The 16,447-nt window shown below is 37.9% G+C and overlaps 1 protein-coding gene across 3 annotated transcripts in view; it reads left to right on the top strand.

Moving 5' to 3' along the window:
- Positions 1 to 16,447, top strand: part of LOC126878146 (MOB kinase activator-like 2) — a 65,194-nt gene that overhangs the window by 7,424 nt on the left and 41,323 nt on the right. The window contains exon 1 of one of the 3 annotated variants that reach the window (XM_050640690.1): positions 5,191 to 5,592. The exons of the other annotated variants lie outside the window; for them this stretch is intronic. Within the exon in view, the coding sequence (XP_050496647.1) occupies positions 5,498 to 5,592 (95 nt within the window). The 5' untranslated portion in view covers positions 5,191 to 5,497. Of the gene's footprint in view, positions 1 to 5,190; positions 5,593 to 16,447 lie in introns of those variants that run through there. 3 annotated transcript variants of the gene reach the window in all.

Genomic DNA, 16,447 nt, shown 5'->3' with positions numbered 1-16,447 from the left:
CGAGTAGCTATAAAAACACGAGAACCATTAGTTTCAGCACGTTTATTGGTGAAAGTGATATTAGCATTCCTCATTTTTTATCACTCCTTCCAAAGGATATTAACTCTTTACATGAACAGCTCATGTCGTGACTGCAATTTCAATATTTTTCAATATGCTGATACGGGCTCCAATTTCAACTAGCGTGTACACGTTTTCTTAAACGAAAAGATATTTCATGGAGAATTTATTGAAATAAAAAGGTAGAATTTTATAATTGCCAATATATTGGCCAATGTTCCACGAAAGATAGGAAATAAAAATGATAAAAGAATTAAAGAATCGTATCGTAAAAAGCTGCTATATAAAGTTATGTATATGTTTTGAGAAGATACAGTACACGCGATTAAACTTTTGTACATATTACAATCGGGTATCGTGTGTACGAATTTGAACGTTTTCTTCGATAATTTAGATTAGTTGTGACAATTCATAGCAGCGAGTGTCTTAGTTCTTACAAAAGGAATTGTACGTGAAACGTTTGAGTGGAGCGTGTTTCGCGAAATGTGTTAAAGCGTTAATGCACAAAGACGAAGAAACAGAAAGCGGCGGGTATCGTCGGTTCATCTTAATCCTGCAACAGACAGCGCTCCCCTAGGACGAATTGAGAGCACGTAACCGGGGACCGAGTGTCTGTCACATTTACGTGACATTCATCGGTGCTCTCGTTATCCTGCCGTTCATTTTTCACGGTAATGTCGTCGGACGTTTGTTGGCAGCGACACTTGTGAATGGATAAATGTCGTGTGATTCACGGCCAGACATAAGCTCAAGTAATTGACACTGCTGAAAGTCCGGGATCTGCTCCTTTAAACCCCTAGCTATGTGTTTTCATGTTTCGATATGTGTCGTAATGAAATTTTCTCATAATTTTCACCGGTCTTTAATCTTTCGAGGCATCCTGGAACGTATCGAATCTTTGCTTCGAAAACGATACGAAACAACAATATTTCGTTAATATACTATTTTGTAAATTTATTGACGTTCTTTATTTCTTTCACTCGTTGCAGATATTTGAAGGAAATATGCACATAAAATTTTTGTAATTATATATCATAATTAGAAAAACATGATTCGTTAGACTAAACTCTTGCTTCGCGTCTCTGACGTTTTAAATTCTAATAGATCAATTGTCAGAAATTCTCATTCTGCCCTCTCGGTCTGATTTAAACGTTAACTTGGTTCAGTCAACAAAAATTCTATCACTTCCGCTGTGATGTGGTGAAAACGAGTAAATATCGGACGATGATGTTGCGTAATGTTTGCCGCAAACTCAATTAGATTCTTGCCTTTATACGGAATCGAAATAAAAAGATTCGATTTAAGCTGCCCGCAGCAGACGGATTACATAATCCTCGAAATCGATATTAACCGTCCGCTATATCTTGCGTTTCTTTTGGTTTTGTAAATTTAGCAGATTGGATACATATTTTAGATACAAGCACACTGATACGTGCAAAGGGAGAGAGAACGTCGAGCTTGTAAGTCAAGGGAAATCTAGCAATTGATATGATTTCGAGATGAAAGATTTCTTATTAGCCTTGGGTAAACAATTTAACAAAATATCAATCATTTGTACTCTAAGGTTAATACAATGTTAATTATAATTTTTCAAACAGCAACATCCAAAAATATTCATTTCACACATTCAACAGTAGTAGAACTATTTCTTGCTCGTCTTTCAAGTCGCGAAAGAAATTGTCACGAATACACGTCAATACGCGAGCGTGACTTTATCATCGCGATATATCGATATTTATCCCGTTGCTAGGAACGGAATAACCGAATTGGCCCCGGACGGTGCGTTTTGCCGGTTTCGCCCTATCGATACGCCTCTCTTTCACCTTTCACTCTCTGCCACCATGTTCATCGATGCCGCCGCGGCGCCGCAACGGTTTCACGTAATTCATTTGCTGAAATTTTTATCGATAACCGATATGTACCGTGAACTATATCTACTCTTTTCTATTTTTTCTATCTTTCTATCTTTTTTTCTTCCGTCATTCGGGACGAACCACTTTTTACCAGTTCTTTTCGCCCGACCATTTTTCAGTGCATTTTTTAGTGCATTTTTTAGTGCATTTTTTCGGCACGGATTTTGTACGGATTTTGGTTAAATTGCAACCTTAATCTTTCTTTTCATTGAATCCTTTTACGTCCTTTCCGGAAATTCTTTTTTGTAGCCATGTTCTGTATTTAACCTACAGCGCGCCGAAATTATATTTTTCAAGGATCTTTAAAATTTGTGTCTTTGCTCACTTCTCACGTATTGCTGTTAAATCTGCATAAACAACATCTGTGTAAATAACAGCACTAAAAAATGAAATAATGTCTTGTGGTCCCGATATTATACATGATAAAAATGTGTATATACGAGTAACGCAACACAAATGTTCGATGTAAACGTAAACTCGTGCCGTGTCGGAATTCCTTTTTCGCATAAGTGGCAGACGAGCATAAAACACTTAGAGAAAAGTGGCCTCTTCTGGGCAAAAATCGTGCTTCTACATGGACAACGCATGGAATGCTTGAAGAGGATGCGCGCATCGTCTACGCCAAAATCGCGTTACTAGCCGTGCTACACTGACAGGGTAGATATTTTTTACGGTATTCTCGACGATTTTTCAACGGACACTTTCGTCAACGATGCTTCACTCGAAGTTACCTTTCCTTTACGATTATTATCATAGTAAAAACAAAAAACAAAAGAGAAGAAATGAAAATTATCTTTGCTCGTTCTATTAAAATATAAGATATATCCTTTGTTTATTACGCCAGCTGAATATTTCTGACATGCATCGTAGCTTCAATTCACGATGAAATTAAAGATACTTGCGTGGTATATATCGTCGTATATGTATTATGCAAATGCTACCTAACCAGTATGGAAGTGGTCTTTCAAATAACGTGTAACAAAAATTTTACCTATCCTCTGGCTGAATACTCACAAATTACGAGCTTGAAAACACGTCAATCTGAGAAATATACTAGCTGCTGCTCAATGAAGCATTGATGCCGTGAAACTAGAGACGAAAAGATATTTTTTGTAGTCTATGTATTCCAGTTTCGAAGCTAATAAATATTTATATTTATTAAAATATAATTTGACTTCTACGGTAATTAAAATATATTTCATGAATATGTTCGCTAGACCGCTAAATTTTAAAACCGATATCTCTTTCTCGAAAACAGTCTTTTGCATTTTTTCCAAACAGTTTTTCTCCTCATAAAACTACCTTAATTTATATTCATATCATAGCAGGGTGTTGCGAAACGTAATATCACGCATCTACTGGCCTTAACCTTTCGTATTTTGCAAGACACATGAACCAGTAAGAAGACACATGAACCAGTTGCACCCATTTCTTCCCGCTAAAGGTGTATCGACTATTGACAATGCACAAACATTCCTTTTCGTAAGCATAAGAACACGTTAGTTTATTAGGAAATTACTGAAAGAATACTTATCTTATTTGGAACCTTAGATCGCAAGAAATAATACTTTTGTCCCTAACATATAATTTTTAACTCTCTATATATTCTAAATATTTTATTTTCACGTTTCATTGCACCAAAGATTAAAATTTAGTTTTAAGAAGGTCTAAAACCTGTTTTCACAAGAAGGCATTCTTCTTATTCAAATTTTATTTGTCTGAAAAAATGGATACGACGCACAACAAGAGAACGACAAGAGATCGAAAATACAGTCTGCGTCATTTATCACAATGCAAAATCCCTTGGAGTTGGCCGTGTCCCGAGTATCCGTAGACATGTATCCCTCTCACCATCGCCTTCCTCCGTTCCTCGACCTCATCTTCGTGGAATCGGCCCGTTCGTTCCACCATCATCGTCCGTCCGCTGCATCACTCGCGACCCTGAAGAACAGGTACGCACGCTGCCGTGCCGCGCCGTACGGATGTTGAGGAGAAAGAACTTGTCCGGTTTCGCCGACTGCTAGCCTCTCCCGTAATTACATTACAACGAAAGGCGGAAACAGCCAAACGTCCACGCGTGTATATGATACATCTATGCGAAATAACGATAAAAAAAGTTGAAAAGTGCGACAAAGACGAATATATAGTGTACGAACAGGGGGGAAGCCCTTTTGTGCCAAGCTTTTCCTCGCCCCACTCCTCTCTAAAACACTCTTACACAAATATATTTCACATCTATATATTCCTGCATCCTCTTACACAAAGATATTTCACGTCTATATATTCCTGCATCTTCTTTCTGTTTCATCGGTAATGCACGCCCATGCGCTGTCTTCTTTCCGTCATTCTTTCCAAAGTGTTACATGTTGTACGTTGATCTAACATGGAATACTCTTTAGTTTCAGTAGAATACTCTTTTATTTTGCTACGTTTCGGCGACGCACGCATCAAGTTATTTGTTCACGTATTGTATGCGTCATCGGTGGCGTAAGACGAATACCAAATTAAACAGGCCATGGTGTTTTCTCAGTTCGTTGGCTACGTAGACTGGAATAATAATCGAAGCGCCAAAGATCCAGGTTAAATACCCTAATATAACTTGTCTGCTTTGTTCTAAAGCATCGATCAAGGACTATTTGTGCATACAATCGCTCACGATTGCTCCAGTAAACAAAATTCCGCAGTCACTCGTGCATCAGAGCTTTAAGGGCTCTGCACATGGTACGATGATCGAATAAATTTGATATGCGTGTACAAATAGTCTTCATTGATTGAAGTTTGTGAATGAAACAACAAAGGATGAATCCGCGATCTAACAGGCCACGGAAATATGGAACGCATGCAACTGTTCGTTATAAAGAATATCAAAACGGAACTAATTAATATTTATGAACGTATTGTACATGTTACGTTGCTATTGTATTACAGAATTACATAGAGGTACGATGGGTGAAAGTATGCACGATATGGCGGTGTCGATAACCTGATCAATTTGCCAAATGTTGGAACAGTGTGTGTAGACCTTTATACTTCTTCATTTTTTCCCTTTATTCGCTACTTTTTTCACATGCCCCACCACTTTATGGCCTTACCCCCTCTCCGGGACTTGTCTTCTCCCACTGCCAAGTCGACCGTGAGTCGCTTTCTCCGTTTATCGTAGCGTGGCGGCCGATAGCCGATAGCGGTAGCTGGTACCTGGCGAACGCCTGGAGAACGGCGACGTCAGTCTGTGCTTCGTTGCTCGTTGAATCCGTACGCGTCTCGATCACCGTATCGGTCGTCGCGTCTCCTGTTTACACTTCTCCCCTCTTCCTTTCTCCCCGCACTTCGTCCACCTTACCTTTCATGTTCCGTTTCCCTCCTAGTCCAATTAGTTTATTTTGGTTTTGATTTTGACCGTCACCTTTCGTTGGTCTCGCTCGTTCAAACCGTTTCGGCGTTTCAGTTTTTTTTACCTCGCTGCTGGTGAGAGTACAGCTGGTGTGTCGTGCCTTGTTCGTCAAGCGTTCAGTGTAATTGGCTCGATGTTTGGTTCGGGAAACAGGAAGGTGCTCAAATACTCGGCCATCGACACGTCCTTGTCCATGGACGTTGAGGACACCGTCACGTGCTTCTGCAGGTTAGTCTTTTCTTTGAGCGCATGCGTGCCTCTCGACCGGCTAGGATCTACAAGATCCCTCCGAACACAGCGATCCTTCACCTAACCGCGAACTGGGATTCCATCTGGCTCCGCCGGGAGAGCTATGAATGTTTCAAGGAGATCTCAAGCGTTTGTTTTCTCCTGCGAGTACAAGCGAGACAGGAATTGATGATACAGCGATGGCCAGTTAACACGGCAATACTGTATTCTGCGCGAACTAACTTTCTCTGACGCCGATCGTGGCTGAAGATGTCGTTTGGAGAGCAGTCGAGTTCGTTGAATCGAGTCGAACAGGATACAGAACTGGAAGATTCTATTGTTGTGCGATTTGGGTGGGCTGGCAGCATTATAGTCAGACGCTTTTGGGATAGCTTGCGGAATGTAAGTGTGATTCGAGGTTAAGTGAATGGAGTTAGAGAGCTCTTTTGTCGTAGTTTTTGGAGAATTGTATGTTCAGGGGGTCAGAATTGTTCTGTGGCGAATTCATGAGAATACATGTGATATATGTTGCTTTGGAGTCGCGGTTCGAGCGTAATAGAGGGCAATTATTCGAATTGAAAGGAACAGTTGGAGATTCAATAAGTACGACCAAGTGTTAACGAATTTTGTAGAATTTTCTTATTGCCACGTATTCACCGTGTGCTTATTGTTACCGTGTAAGATGTTTAAACAGTGAGATATTTGAAGAAGCAGATAAGTTTTAATATGTTTAGTTGGCTGGCAGTCTTTAAGCGTTTTTTTAAAGATCATGCTATTCAGTTTTATTTATAAAAAGAATTAGTAACGATAAATTTATGAATAATACGTTATGTATATATAGTTTTATTAGCTATGTAACACTTGCGTTAGAAAATGTCTTCTGTATAGACATCTCCATATTAAGCAATAAATCTCTACTTAGTTAAAAGATAATATTTTCAAACTCACAAGCCAGTTAGTCTTTGATATAAAGAACGATTGTTTTATTCGTTTTAAGATATATCTTACGCATCTGTGCGCATAGATCGTTTCTGCTAAAATCAATGTTTGTTGAGTTACTCAAACAATTACAGTTGCGTGTTTTACCTTGAGTATCGGTCTAGTTAAACGCAAAATGCAAACAGTTAAGAAAATTTTGTGAATAACGAAGTTCAATTTAACAGTTGGGTTGCACAGTGTCTGAGAAATTTGTCAATATTTTCGTAGAGACCTTCGTTTGATAAGAATGAGAGGAACCTCGTTATTTACGAAGTTGATGACATTTTTTTTATCGGGATTCAGCTATTTCTACGGTTCTAGGAATTTAGAGCAAGATGATATTCTCGGTCGATCGATCGATAAAACTTCGATAAAGCATAAAAAGGTTATTCTAGTTTCTCGAGAAGTTGTTTTTTTATCATGCAACATGGGTAATCGTAAACTTTAAATTAACAGAGCGTCTGAGAGCGTAAATAATTTGTTTATTAATTAAACGTAGAGGAAAAGATTGTTCGAGAAGATGTTGCTATCAAAGCCAGAAAAAATATTATGACTTACCATCTTTCTTCCTTCTTATCTTTTTCCTTCAGTACAAATACGGTAAATTGCCTCTTATTTAAATAACAAAACTGCCGATAATTTAATCCTGAAATTCTCTTTTATTCCAAGAGAAGGTTGAAATTTAAATGGACGTTAAATAATGTTGACGAATAATGTTAACGAGTACCAGGAAACGTTCTTTGTATCCTTTATATAGGTATCCTATAATTCTTTAACTAAGGATATAGGGAAATTTTTCAATTTCATAATTCTGAATATTTAATGTTATAAATGTTAATAATATACAGATGTTTTCTTGGCTTTCTCTTAGTTATTTTACAAACGCATTGATGGAAGAATATAAAACGTGTCGTCAGGAAACCAGAGATTAAGATAGAGTATCACCATCGCAAGAATTATTCTTGCCTGTATGACCTTGTTAATGAAAGTAAGAAATAATAAAAAGCAAATCTTCACGATTACTGCTGTAATCCAGAAATACGTGTATTAGCAAAGATTAAACAGATAGCAATAAACGAGTGTTTAAATTGTATGCATACAGCATCCAGATGATAATGAACAAATAAAAATCGTCCATTTATCAAGCATTTGCGTTTAGATGCCTCTACGTTTAATCAGCAAATATCGCGTATCATTCACATTCGTTCGTTTAACTTCCAAATTCCAGATAAATGTAATCACCCAGACAAAGAAATATTATATAGGTATCAGATATGCAATAAAATTGCAGAGAATTTGTATCGATTTCTTGTTATAAAATATGTCATTAAATATTTTATTAGATTCGTGTGATACTGCGTCATAAATAGAAATCACGAACGCTTTATCAGTTTGGCGTGCTTGCAACTAGTAAGACGCATTACAACACTTCTAATGTAAATAGCATCGCGATTAGTTAGTGCAGTTTTCGTCACGTAGACCTACAGAGTCTACTGTTTGCTAGAATTGTACAGTTTGTTAGAATTTAGTCGTAATTTGTAACTTTTTTATGGAAGTTCACTCGTACATCCTCGATTAACAGATTTCTATGATGCAAAAGTAGCGAGCACAGCCACTGTACAGGAGGTAAAACTTCTTGATCGTTGGAGATCCGTTGGCGTTCTCTGGCGTCTCGAGGATTGTTTGAACGGCGTAATAACGAGCAAGCGAGCGAGAGATCGCTTTTGACACGTCAGCCGGGGCTGAGACAATGTGCAAACAATCGCCGAAGGAATTAACAGCCTTATCGAAGCACGATAATGAGGTTACGAGAAAAGAGTATTGAAAATTGTCATGATCGAGTTTCTTGATAACTACGTTAGGATGATAATTTACACGATGCTCGCTTCTCAAGGATTGTTGTTTCGGTTACGAAGGTCCGGGTAACATTGAATAGCGTTGAGTTGCGTGTGTTTTTTAAGCGAGTTGCACTGTTCGCGAGTTGCAGTTTCGTTGACTGTTTGGCGGAAAGATGGTGGGAAGTGGATGACTCAGTTTGGACGATATTATAGGAGAATTTGCATATGAAAATTGTGAAACATTTTTAGATGGCGAAAAATCGCTAATTTATTTGTAACGAAAAGACTCAAACGATTGACATTTCACGGGGTTATAGAGTTTTGAAATTAAATTGGAAACTCGTTGAAGCGAATTGCGACGTAAATTATTCGTATCAGGCATGCAGTTGCATCGTATGAATCGAATTAAAAATAGTTCCGAACCGAGACGTATATTTAATTGAGACAAACCGGATATACTTTAACCAAATTCGCAGCTGTTCGGTTTAATTCAGTTCGGTTGGCGAGCATTATTTTTAGATTCGCCTGTGAAACATTTAATTCGAGAAACGGGCCGAAGTTTCCTGAAACACAACGATTAATCGTGTAGGAAACAGTGTTGCAAAATGAAAGTTATTTAGGTACAAAAGGAGTATAGGAATATGAGCTATAATTTTCGTCCTATTTTATCATCGTATTTAATGATTATTTATACGTAATAAGGCACAACGCTTTTAATAGAAATTATGAAAAATATACTTCTTAAACAAAGAATGTGTGTATATGCTGTGACGTATAAATTCTAATCACTCGAACTTAAAAATAGAATTTTGTTTCGTAAAACGTACCGTATTTCATGAGTAGATTTCTTTGAAAACCTACAAGGATACATACATGCATACACATAATGAGATGAATTGCGATCGATTTGTATCGAGAAGGAATAACGAAGAGTAACGTATCCAAGAGATGTCTTTCGTGAAATTCATTGGAAAATTCATCAGCTATCCGATCATTCAACCGTATCAAATATTGCTGCTTAATCGGCCGATAATTATCCGTTCTTCCACATGAGGCTTTTTAAAAAATTCAGAGTTTCGAAAAGATTAATAATAAGCTTCTGTTTAAGAACAATCTACGGATCAAGAAATATAACAAGTTACATTGATATTAAACTATATCCAAAATAAGCAATGCAAGTGATATTCGTGACATATATCTTTTTTAATTTAATTAGAAACTCAACAGTCGGTCGATTATTGTAGAAGTTTCGTGATAAACATTCACTTACAATTCAAGTCCATTCCAAAACCCTGAGAACGAGAAAAAAGATGTGCAGAATTCAAATCGAAAACCTTGGTGAACATAGGATACCTATTCTTGCGCGTTATTTCCATAAAATTATCATGATTTGTAGACACAAAGAATACAGTATGTTAACGGAAATTTATCGAGGAAAAATAATGTTAAATGTATTCATAAACGTAATATATCCTTGAAAAATGCTAGAACTGTGTAGTTCATCAAAATGCACTAGTCATTGTAGTTTAATCAAATAATACTTATTTACTGTTTCTCACGTTGGAAAAGCAGTGCAAATAGTGAAATAAATTCTAAAACTAATTGTATATTAAAATTGCTCTGAAAAATTTATTTAAATAAAATCATCAAACTCGATATCCATAGTCAACGACCGTTGCTCAATCTGATACTTGAAACGAATCGAGTTGAATGGAAGATTGACGGACATGTGGAAATTCTAATTCGATCGCGATGAAACGACAATCATCGCGACCGCAACAGGACTCTCGTTTATCCTTCCTATTCATTCGGTTTATTTTTTCACTCTTGATGACTTCAGTTGGCCAAGGTCGTTCTTCGATCGTTCGCGTTTCCCGGAAGAGCATGTGTTTCGCGCGCGCCTCGACGTGTACTCGTGATTTACAGACGCACATATTGCACGAAATATGATGCAATCCGCGACTCGCTGATTTTCCTCTGTTTTAATTTTTCCTTATAATTCTGACGCGATATTTGCTTCGCAATATATCTCGTTTAAGAGACTATTATGCATATGTTATACACAGAAATGTTCAGAAATCGATCGACTTCCATATTACGTTTAACGTCTCGCTGACCAGCTAGTCAGAATTTCAAAATTTCTTAGTTTTTAAACGTTCAAATATGCAGATAGGAATACTTGTAGCGAACTAGAAATTCCTCAATTAATAAACATACAACGCCGGTAAATTTGTAATACATGATACATAAAAACAAGGATGACGAATCATCAAGATATATTATCATCAGTATCAAGATATATTACATGACGTGTTACACGGAGGACATTGCCAAATTGGTTGGCACATGAGGCAGATTCTCCAGCATTCTACACCGAATCCAGTTGGCACTTTGAATTTAACGGATTAACCTGTTTGCCCTGAAAAACAGGTCCTGGACAACACATACTACTGGCCAACCCTTTTCATGAAAAAACTTGGACACGTTATTGATACATCAATAACGTACCGTTACAGCGGAGAAAAAACACACATTGAAACATTCAAACCATTCGAATAATATTTTAAACCGTTTCACGAAGTAGACCGACGATCGAACCATATCGCAATAGTCACTGAAATCTATCTCTGCGAATTGCGCAAATGCCAGCGCTGATATTGATCACAGGAATTAGAAACTATGCGTAGTAAAAGTTGAGATACCAGCGAAATTAAAAGTTGAGATATCAGCGTGGCTATTAAGGAAATTAAAAGAACCGACTGGATAACATATCGTTTTAACCAGAATTGATAATTAACGTGTAATAATAATTGCGATTGAGCTGTAACTTTGAAGAGTTGGAGAAAGTTGAAAAAAAGGACTCTGTTAAAGGACTCGCATCGATAAGACTAGCTTGCTATTAAACACCGTGATAAGGGAAGTCATGTCGGAAGCTGTACGTATTTATCGGAATTGATTGGTGGATGTAGTACTCGCGAGAAAGTGTCGTCGTGTCGGCAGACCTCTGGTGGCAGAATAGGGAATGTACCTACACGATAGTAGTCGAAAGAATTTTCAGAGATAGAATGTTCCCATTTTTATTGACCTTTTTTCTTTGCTGATTAGAAAAGTAATGTATTCTAGAATTTTATAAAACCGAGAAAGCAGAATTAGGTTATACTTACGATTGTTAGGTATATAGGAATATTTGAATTTCAAGCGTAAGTAGAATTTGCAGAAAATCGATGGTCACATTCATGTTCGTATAAATCGTAAATTGCAAGAAAATGAGGGTTGCGATATGTAAATTCGAAACATAAACGGAATTCGCAAAGAACCGATTTTCGCATCTATGTAAATTAGTAAAGTTAGATGGGGACGGTAATCATGTGAGCATCGGCTGAGAAACAAATTTTGAAGTCACGAAATGTATAAATTCTGGCCGTGAACGTTTACAAACGAATCAGTCTTTCGATTCTTGTAAATCAATATTTATAGGATGAAAACCACGTTGGAGGTCAGGTCGCAGACTAAGATGAAAATCTTCCATTACTGGTAGTTCTTTTGGTCTTGTGGTTGTTTTTCAGGGAAAATATATAGACCAGAGCTGGGTAATTTGCTATGGTTATTATCTTTTACCTTCTTTCTTCGTCTTATTTTCTACAACACAAATTACAATGAATTTTTCTCGTTACATTTACCGTTAATTTGATAAACAGAACTCTGGATATATCGAAATTTTAGTGTAAAATTTGGAAATTAGCAAGCCCTACCAATTTTGGATTTACAAATTTTGAATCACCCAGATTTCAGCCATACGTGCTTTTAAATCTTTTAATCTTGACAATTTTATATTTCATATGTTTGAGCGTCCAACTAATCCCGTTATCCACAGTGTGAAATAATATAGGATTGGATGAAAACTACGTCGGAGATCAAACCAAAGACAAAGGTAAAGCTGAGCCATTACCATCGAAACGCTGGCAAGCGATTCTCAGAACGCAGAGTGGCATTATTGTCCAGTCGCTTATAGGGTCTCTCCAAGAAAAGAGTATTCGCTCACGCCTCGTTTATGTCCCCTGCTATTCGCAAGGATATGCTTCTTACAAAGCTAGAAACGCTCGAACCCGTTTGTGTCGTCGGACCGAGGCAGAAAATTCTTGGTTGCTCGTATCGTACCGGAGACGTGCCTTAAAACGGATTCATGCGGTCCAGACGGATTGAAAACATTAAAATGTAACAGTCGTAAGATTCTTTATTTTCGTGTGTTAGTGACGCGAAGGATTTTAGAAATTGATTGCATACTGCTATTAAGTGGAACGTTCATTTCTACGGAACGATGAATCAAACAAATGCTTATGTAGATATGTGTTTACTTTTCACACTTCGTGTCTTCTCCTCTGAGATTTTTCTATACGGACGAGGTATTTTGCTAATCGATTTTCATCTCGAATCTTACCTCCAACAACGATGAACAACAGTTTATCACAGTTTTTGTAAAATAATTCTATTTCTACTATTCTACTATTTTACTTCTAACGCTTAACGCTATTCAACATTGGTCAATTCTTTTCGGTGATTTCTCAAACGGTTAAAAAATTGTATATACGCCAGCTTATCTCTACTTGCGAGCGTTTGACATAATAATTTCGCGGATATGTGACGTGTCCACTCGAAGCACACGACCGTGGTATGTGCAAACGATCGAGGGAGCGAATATACGTACGTACGTACATACCGGTGTTTTGAAACTTCCGTCATGAACGACCATGCATTGCTGCGGTTCCCTTCCGCATTGTTTTATGCTTCATGCGTCGATTTATTCCCTCTCTTTCCTTTATTTTAATACAAAATACAGCCTTAGCAAGGACCATTCGACGATAGGTACGGAGAACTTTTAAAGGATGGAATTTTGTGAATGTTAAAATTGCCGAGGAGAAGGAACGAGGGAAACGGGGTGAAGCTTTGGCGGAATTTATGGATTGCGACAGAGTAGTGGGATGTATCGAAGTGAATATCGTTTGAAGATTAAGATTCTTCTGGTAGAATTTTTCTGTTTTGTATCGGAATGATCGAAATTAAAATATCTCTTCCAAACTGAAGATCTTTCTGCAGAAAAGCATTGATCCATACGTTAAAAGACATATGATTCTATTAAAAGGAAAAAGAAAACAAATTTTTCAAGTCAGCGACTATTAAGTCATTGATTTAAATAAAAATGACTTAACAAAGCTCGAGATTTAACCAAAGCCAACAAATTACGGTACAGAAGTTCAATTTCATCTTCCAAGATCCTCTGCATCCGTCACTTGGTAAATTTCATCGTCTTCGTTTCATCAATTTAATTCTGTCGCAAACTCGGACGAACAGTCTGGACGTGGAATAATAAAACGTGTATCGAACGTCGCATCGACGCCGCTCGTTGTCATCCAGTTTCTTCCGGAACTTGGTATGCGACATAGGCATTAAGGTTAAGTCAATGTTTGATCACCGTGAAACCGTGCTTGTTGAAACGTCGCTAGTCCGTGTCCGTAACAGGGGGATCGAAGCCAAAATTAATATGCGACACCGCGGTTTCAAATCCAAATTTCAATGCAGAATGCGCGGCGAAATTGAATTCTACCCCTAGGGGAATAATTGGTGGACCAATATTGACCCGTATGTTCCGCGGATAAAAGTTTCTCACCCACTTTTGACCACAGGGAAATCCTGTACTGTAATTGCAGAAGATAACTTGGCGATAACCTTCCAAACGTTTTGCTTTATAGAAGAGATATCGTATGCTGTTTATCGTATGCATTATCTTTTGAATTCGCTAGTGACATACCTTATACGTTAATTTCTTTTTATATAATAATGATAATTCGAATTATACGGTTTACTGTAATGGGGAAATAATTCCAATATTTAAATCGCGGATATTTACTGGAAGAGAAAGAAATGTAGGTTCAGATTTCATATTAAAATATGTAAACACTTGTTACTACAAATATTAATTGGCTACGAATTTATAGCACATTTAAAAAAGTGATTTGGTTTTCATTGATTTTATCAGTTTACTCGCATTACTGGAAAGTGGAGTTCTTGCTACCTTCTTATTTCAGCGCCCCTTCAGTTAATAAAGCTCGATGGTTCTATTTGATTGGTCTAACGAGGCAGAATATCGCGTCCATCTTAACGTAGAACCTCGAAGGGTTAAAGCTTAGATAGATGAGACTCACCGCTTTATAGATATCTTGATCAACCGTGAACACACATATCGCATCATACGACTAATTGCATCTGTTAGATGGGCGACGGTGTCTCGACATAGAGAAATCACGGTTTCCCCACGGTGACCTTGATCGTCCTTAACACGCAAAGGTCGCATATATCGCTGTTTGCGTGGCCTAGTTTCGTTCGATCTTCCGCGTGTTTCTAACGGGCACGATCGTTTTCTCGGGTTATTTCCCCGATTACCAACAAATCGATCACTTTCGAATCGATCGCCATTAAAACGCAGTCGTCCCGGAGGAATTTCAGTGTCGCGTTCGTTCTTTGACCGACTATCGACCCTGACATCGCATCTTCTACTCGCTCGAAACCAAGAAATATGAGATCGCGTTGGAACGAAAAGACGTGTCTGCGTCGACCTTGTAGAAATGAACTGTAGAGACACTTTCCGGCTTTGAATTTTATGTTGGAAGACAATAGACAATAGATAAATGGATAGAGGTTGATAGAATGAACGGAGTGTTCCACAAATACGTTTATTATTTTACGTAATAGTAGGAAATTATTTCCGCGTTAATTTTTACTACGTATTTTCAAGAATTGATATTTAAGAAAGAAGAATAGAAAATATAATCATCTTTGGAATATTCCCTCTCGTCTTCGTCGGAAGAGTCGAATGAAACGAGAAACCTTCGCGTATTTCGCTTAATTAAGTGCATTGTCTATCTGGGAAATTTAATTTTAGCCAGGAGCGAGTAACTTACACTCACCTTTACGGTTTCTCCGGTTCTGAAAACGCCAGGTCCGCCCCCGTGCGAATCCTCACATTTTTTCCACACGGACCAGACAACCATCCCGGGAAACACTTTGGGGGATCTCAACGCCGCTTGAAAAGCGTCTTCCAAGACTTTATTGTTTACATTCTTGTCTTTTGTCCCTCCACCAATTCTGTTTCGTTCCAACTTCGGAACACGTGACCGTCACAATTGACCGACAATAACAGGAAGAGTATGCGAATTCGGTACTCTTGACGATCCATTCTTTACGACAAATAAAGGTCGAATTTCGTTTAAAAATATACTGCACTAATTTATACGTATAGCGAGACAAGAAAAAATATAATACAAAGGAACAAAGCTTCGAATTTTCTTTTTCCGCTCCATTACGTACTACGAACTTACCAAATAGGTAGACAGCAATGAAAGATTATATTTCACTACGATAAATCCGTCTGTTCCCATTCGCCAATGATTCTTTCACGACGAATTTTCCGCTAAATTCTCATCTCGGAAATCCTTGAATTGCGTTATAACCAGAAAGAACCCTTCGCCATTCTGCGTTTTTCCCTTGAAACGAAACAGACCCGGAATATCAAAGAACGATCTTTCCATTCTCCGTCCATTAAGCAGTTACTTTGATGTTTCCATCGAATCGATACAGGACGATATTCGACGGTATACACGTTCAAATCGCGTCCCTGTTACGATAGACAAACCCACTTTCGTTCGAGAGATCCTTCTTTTCCCTCTTTATCTATCGAGTAAGGACTCTACGATCGCTTCTTCCTCTTGATACAAATAGAGACGTAACATTCGTAAGAGAATCCTTTCGAGACGTCCCGCATGTGTTCCTCAGGACGAAAAATGGCGAAACGTGAGCCGATTAATGGACTTCCGGTCTTCCTGAGGAAAAGAAACCTTTCACGAGCGCTGCCAGGACACGAAACGGTGTACATACTTACATATAGCGCCATATAGGTCATCTTACGATCAACTTTACATTTTATCGTGAAGAAGGAATGTTACTAAAATTAACAATACGTCGATATACCTCCGGAATTCTGATCC

Source organism: Bombus huntii, chromosome 2, assembly GCF_024542735.1.
Source record: "Bombus huntii isolate Logan2020A chromosome 2, iyBomHunt1.1, whole genome shotgun sequence".
Lineage (NCBI taxonomy): Eukaryota > Metazoa > Arthropoda > Insecta > Hymenoptera > Apidae > Bombus > Bombus huntii.
This window is presented reverse-complemented; position numbering and strand designations above follow the sequence as displayed.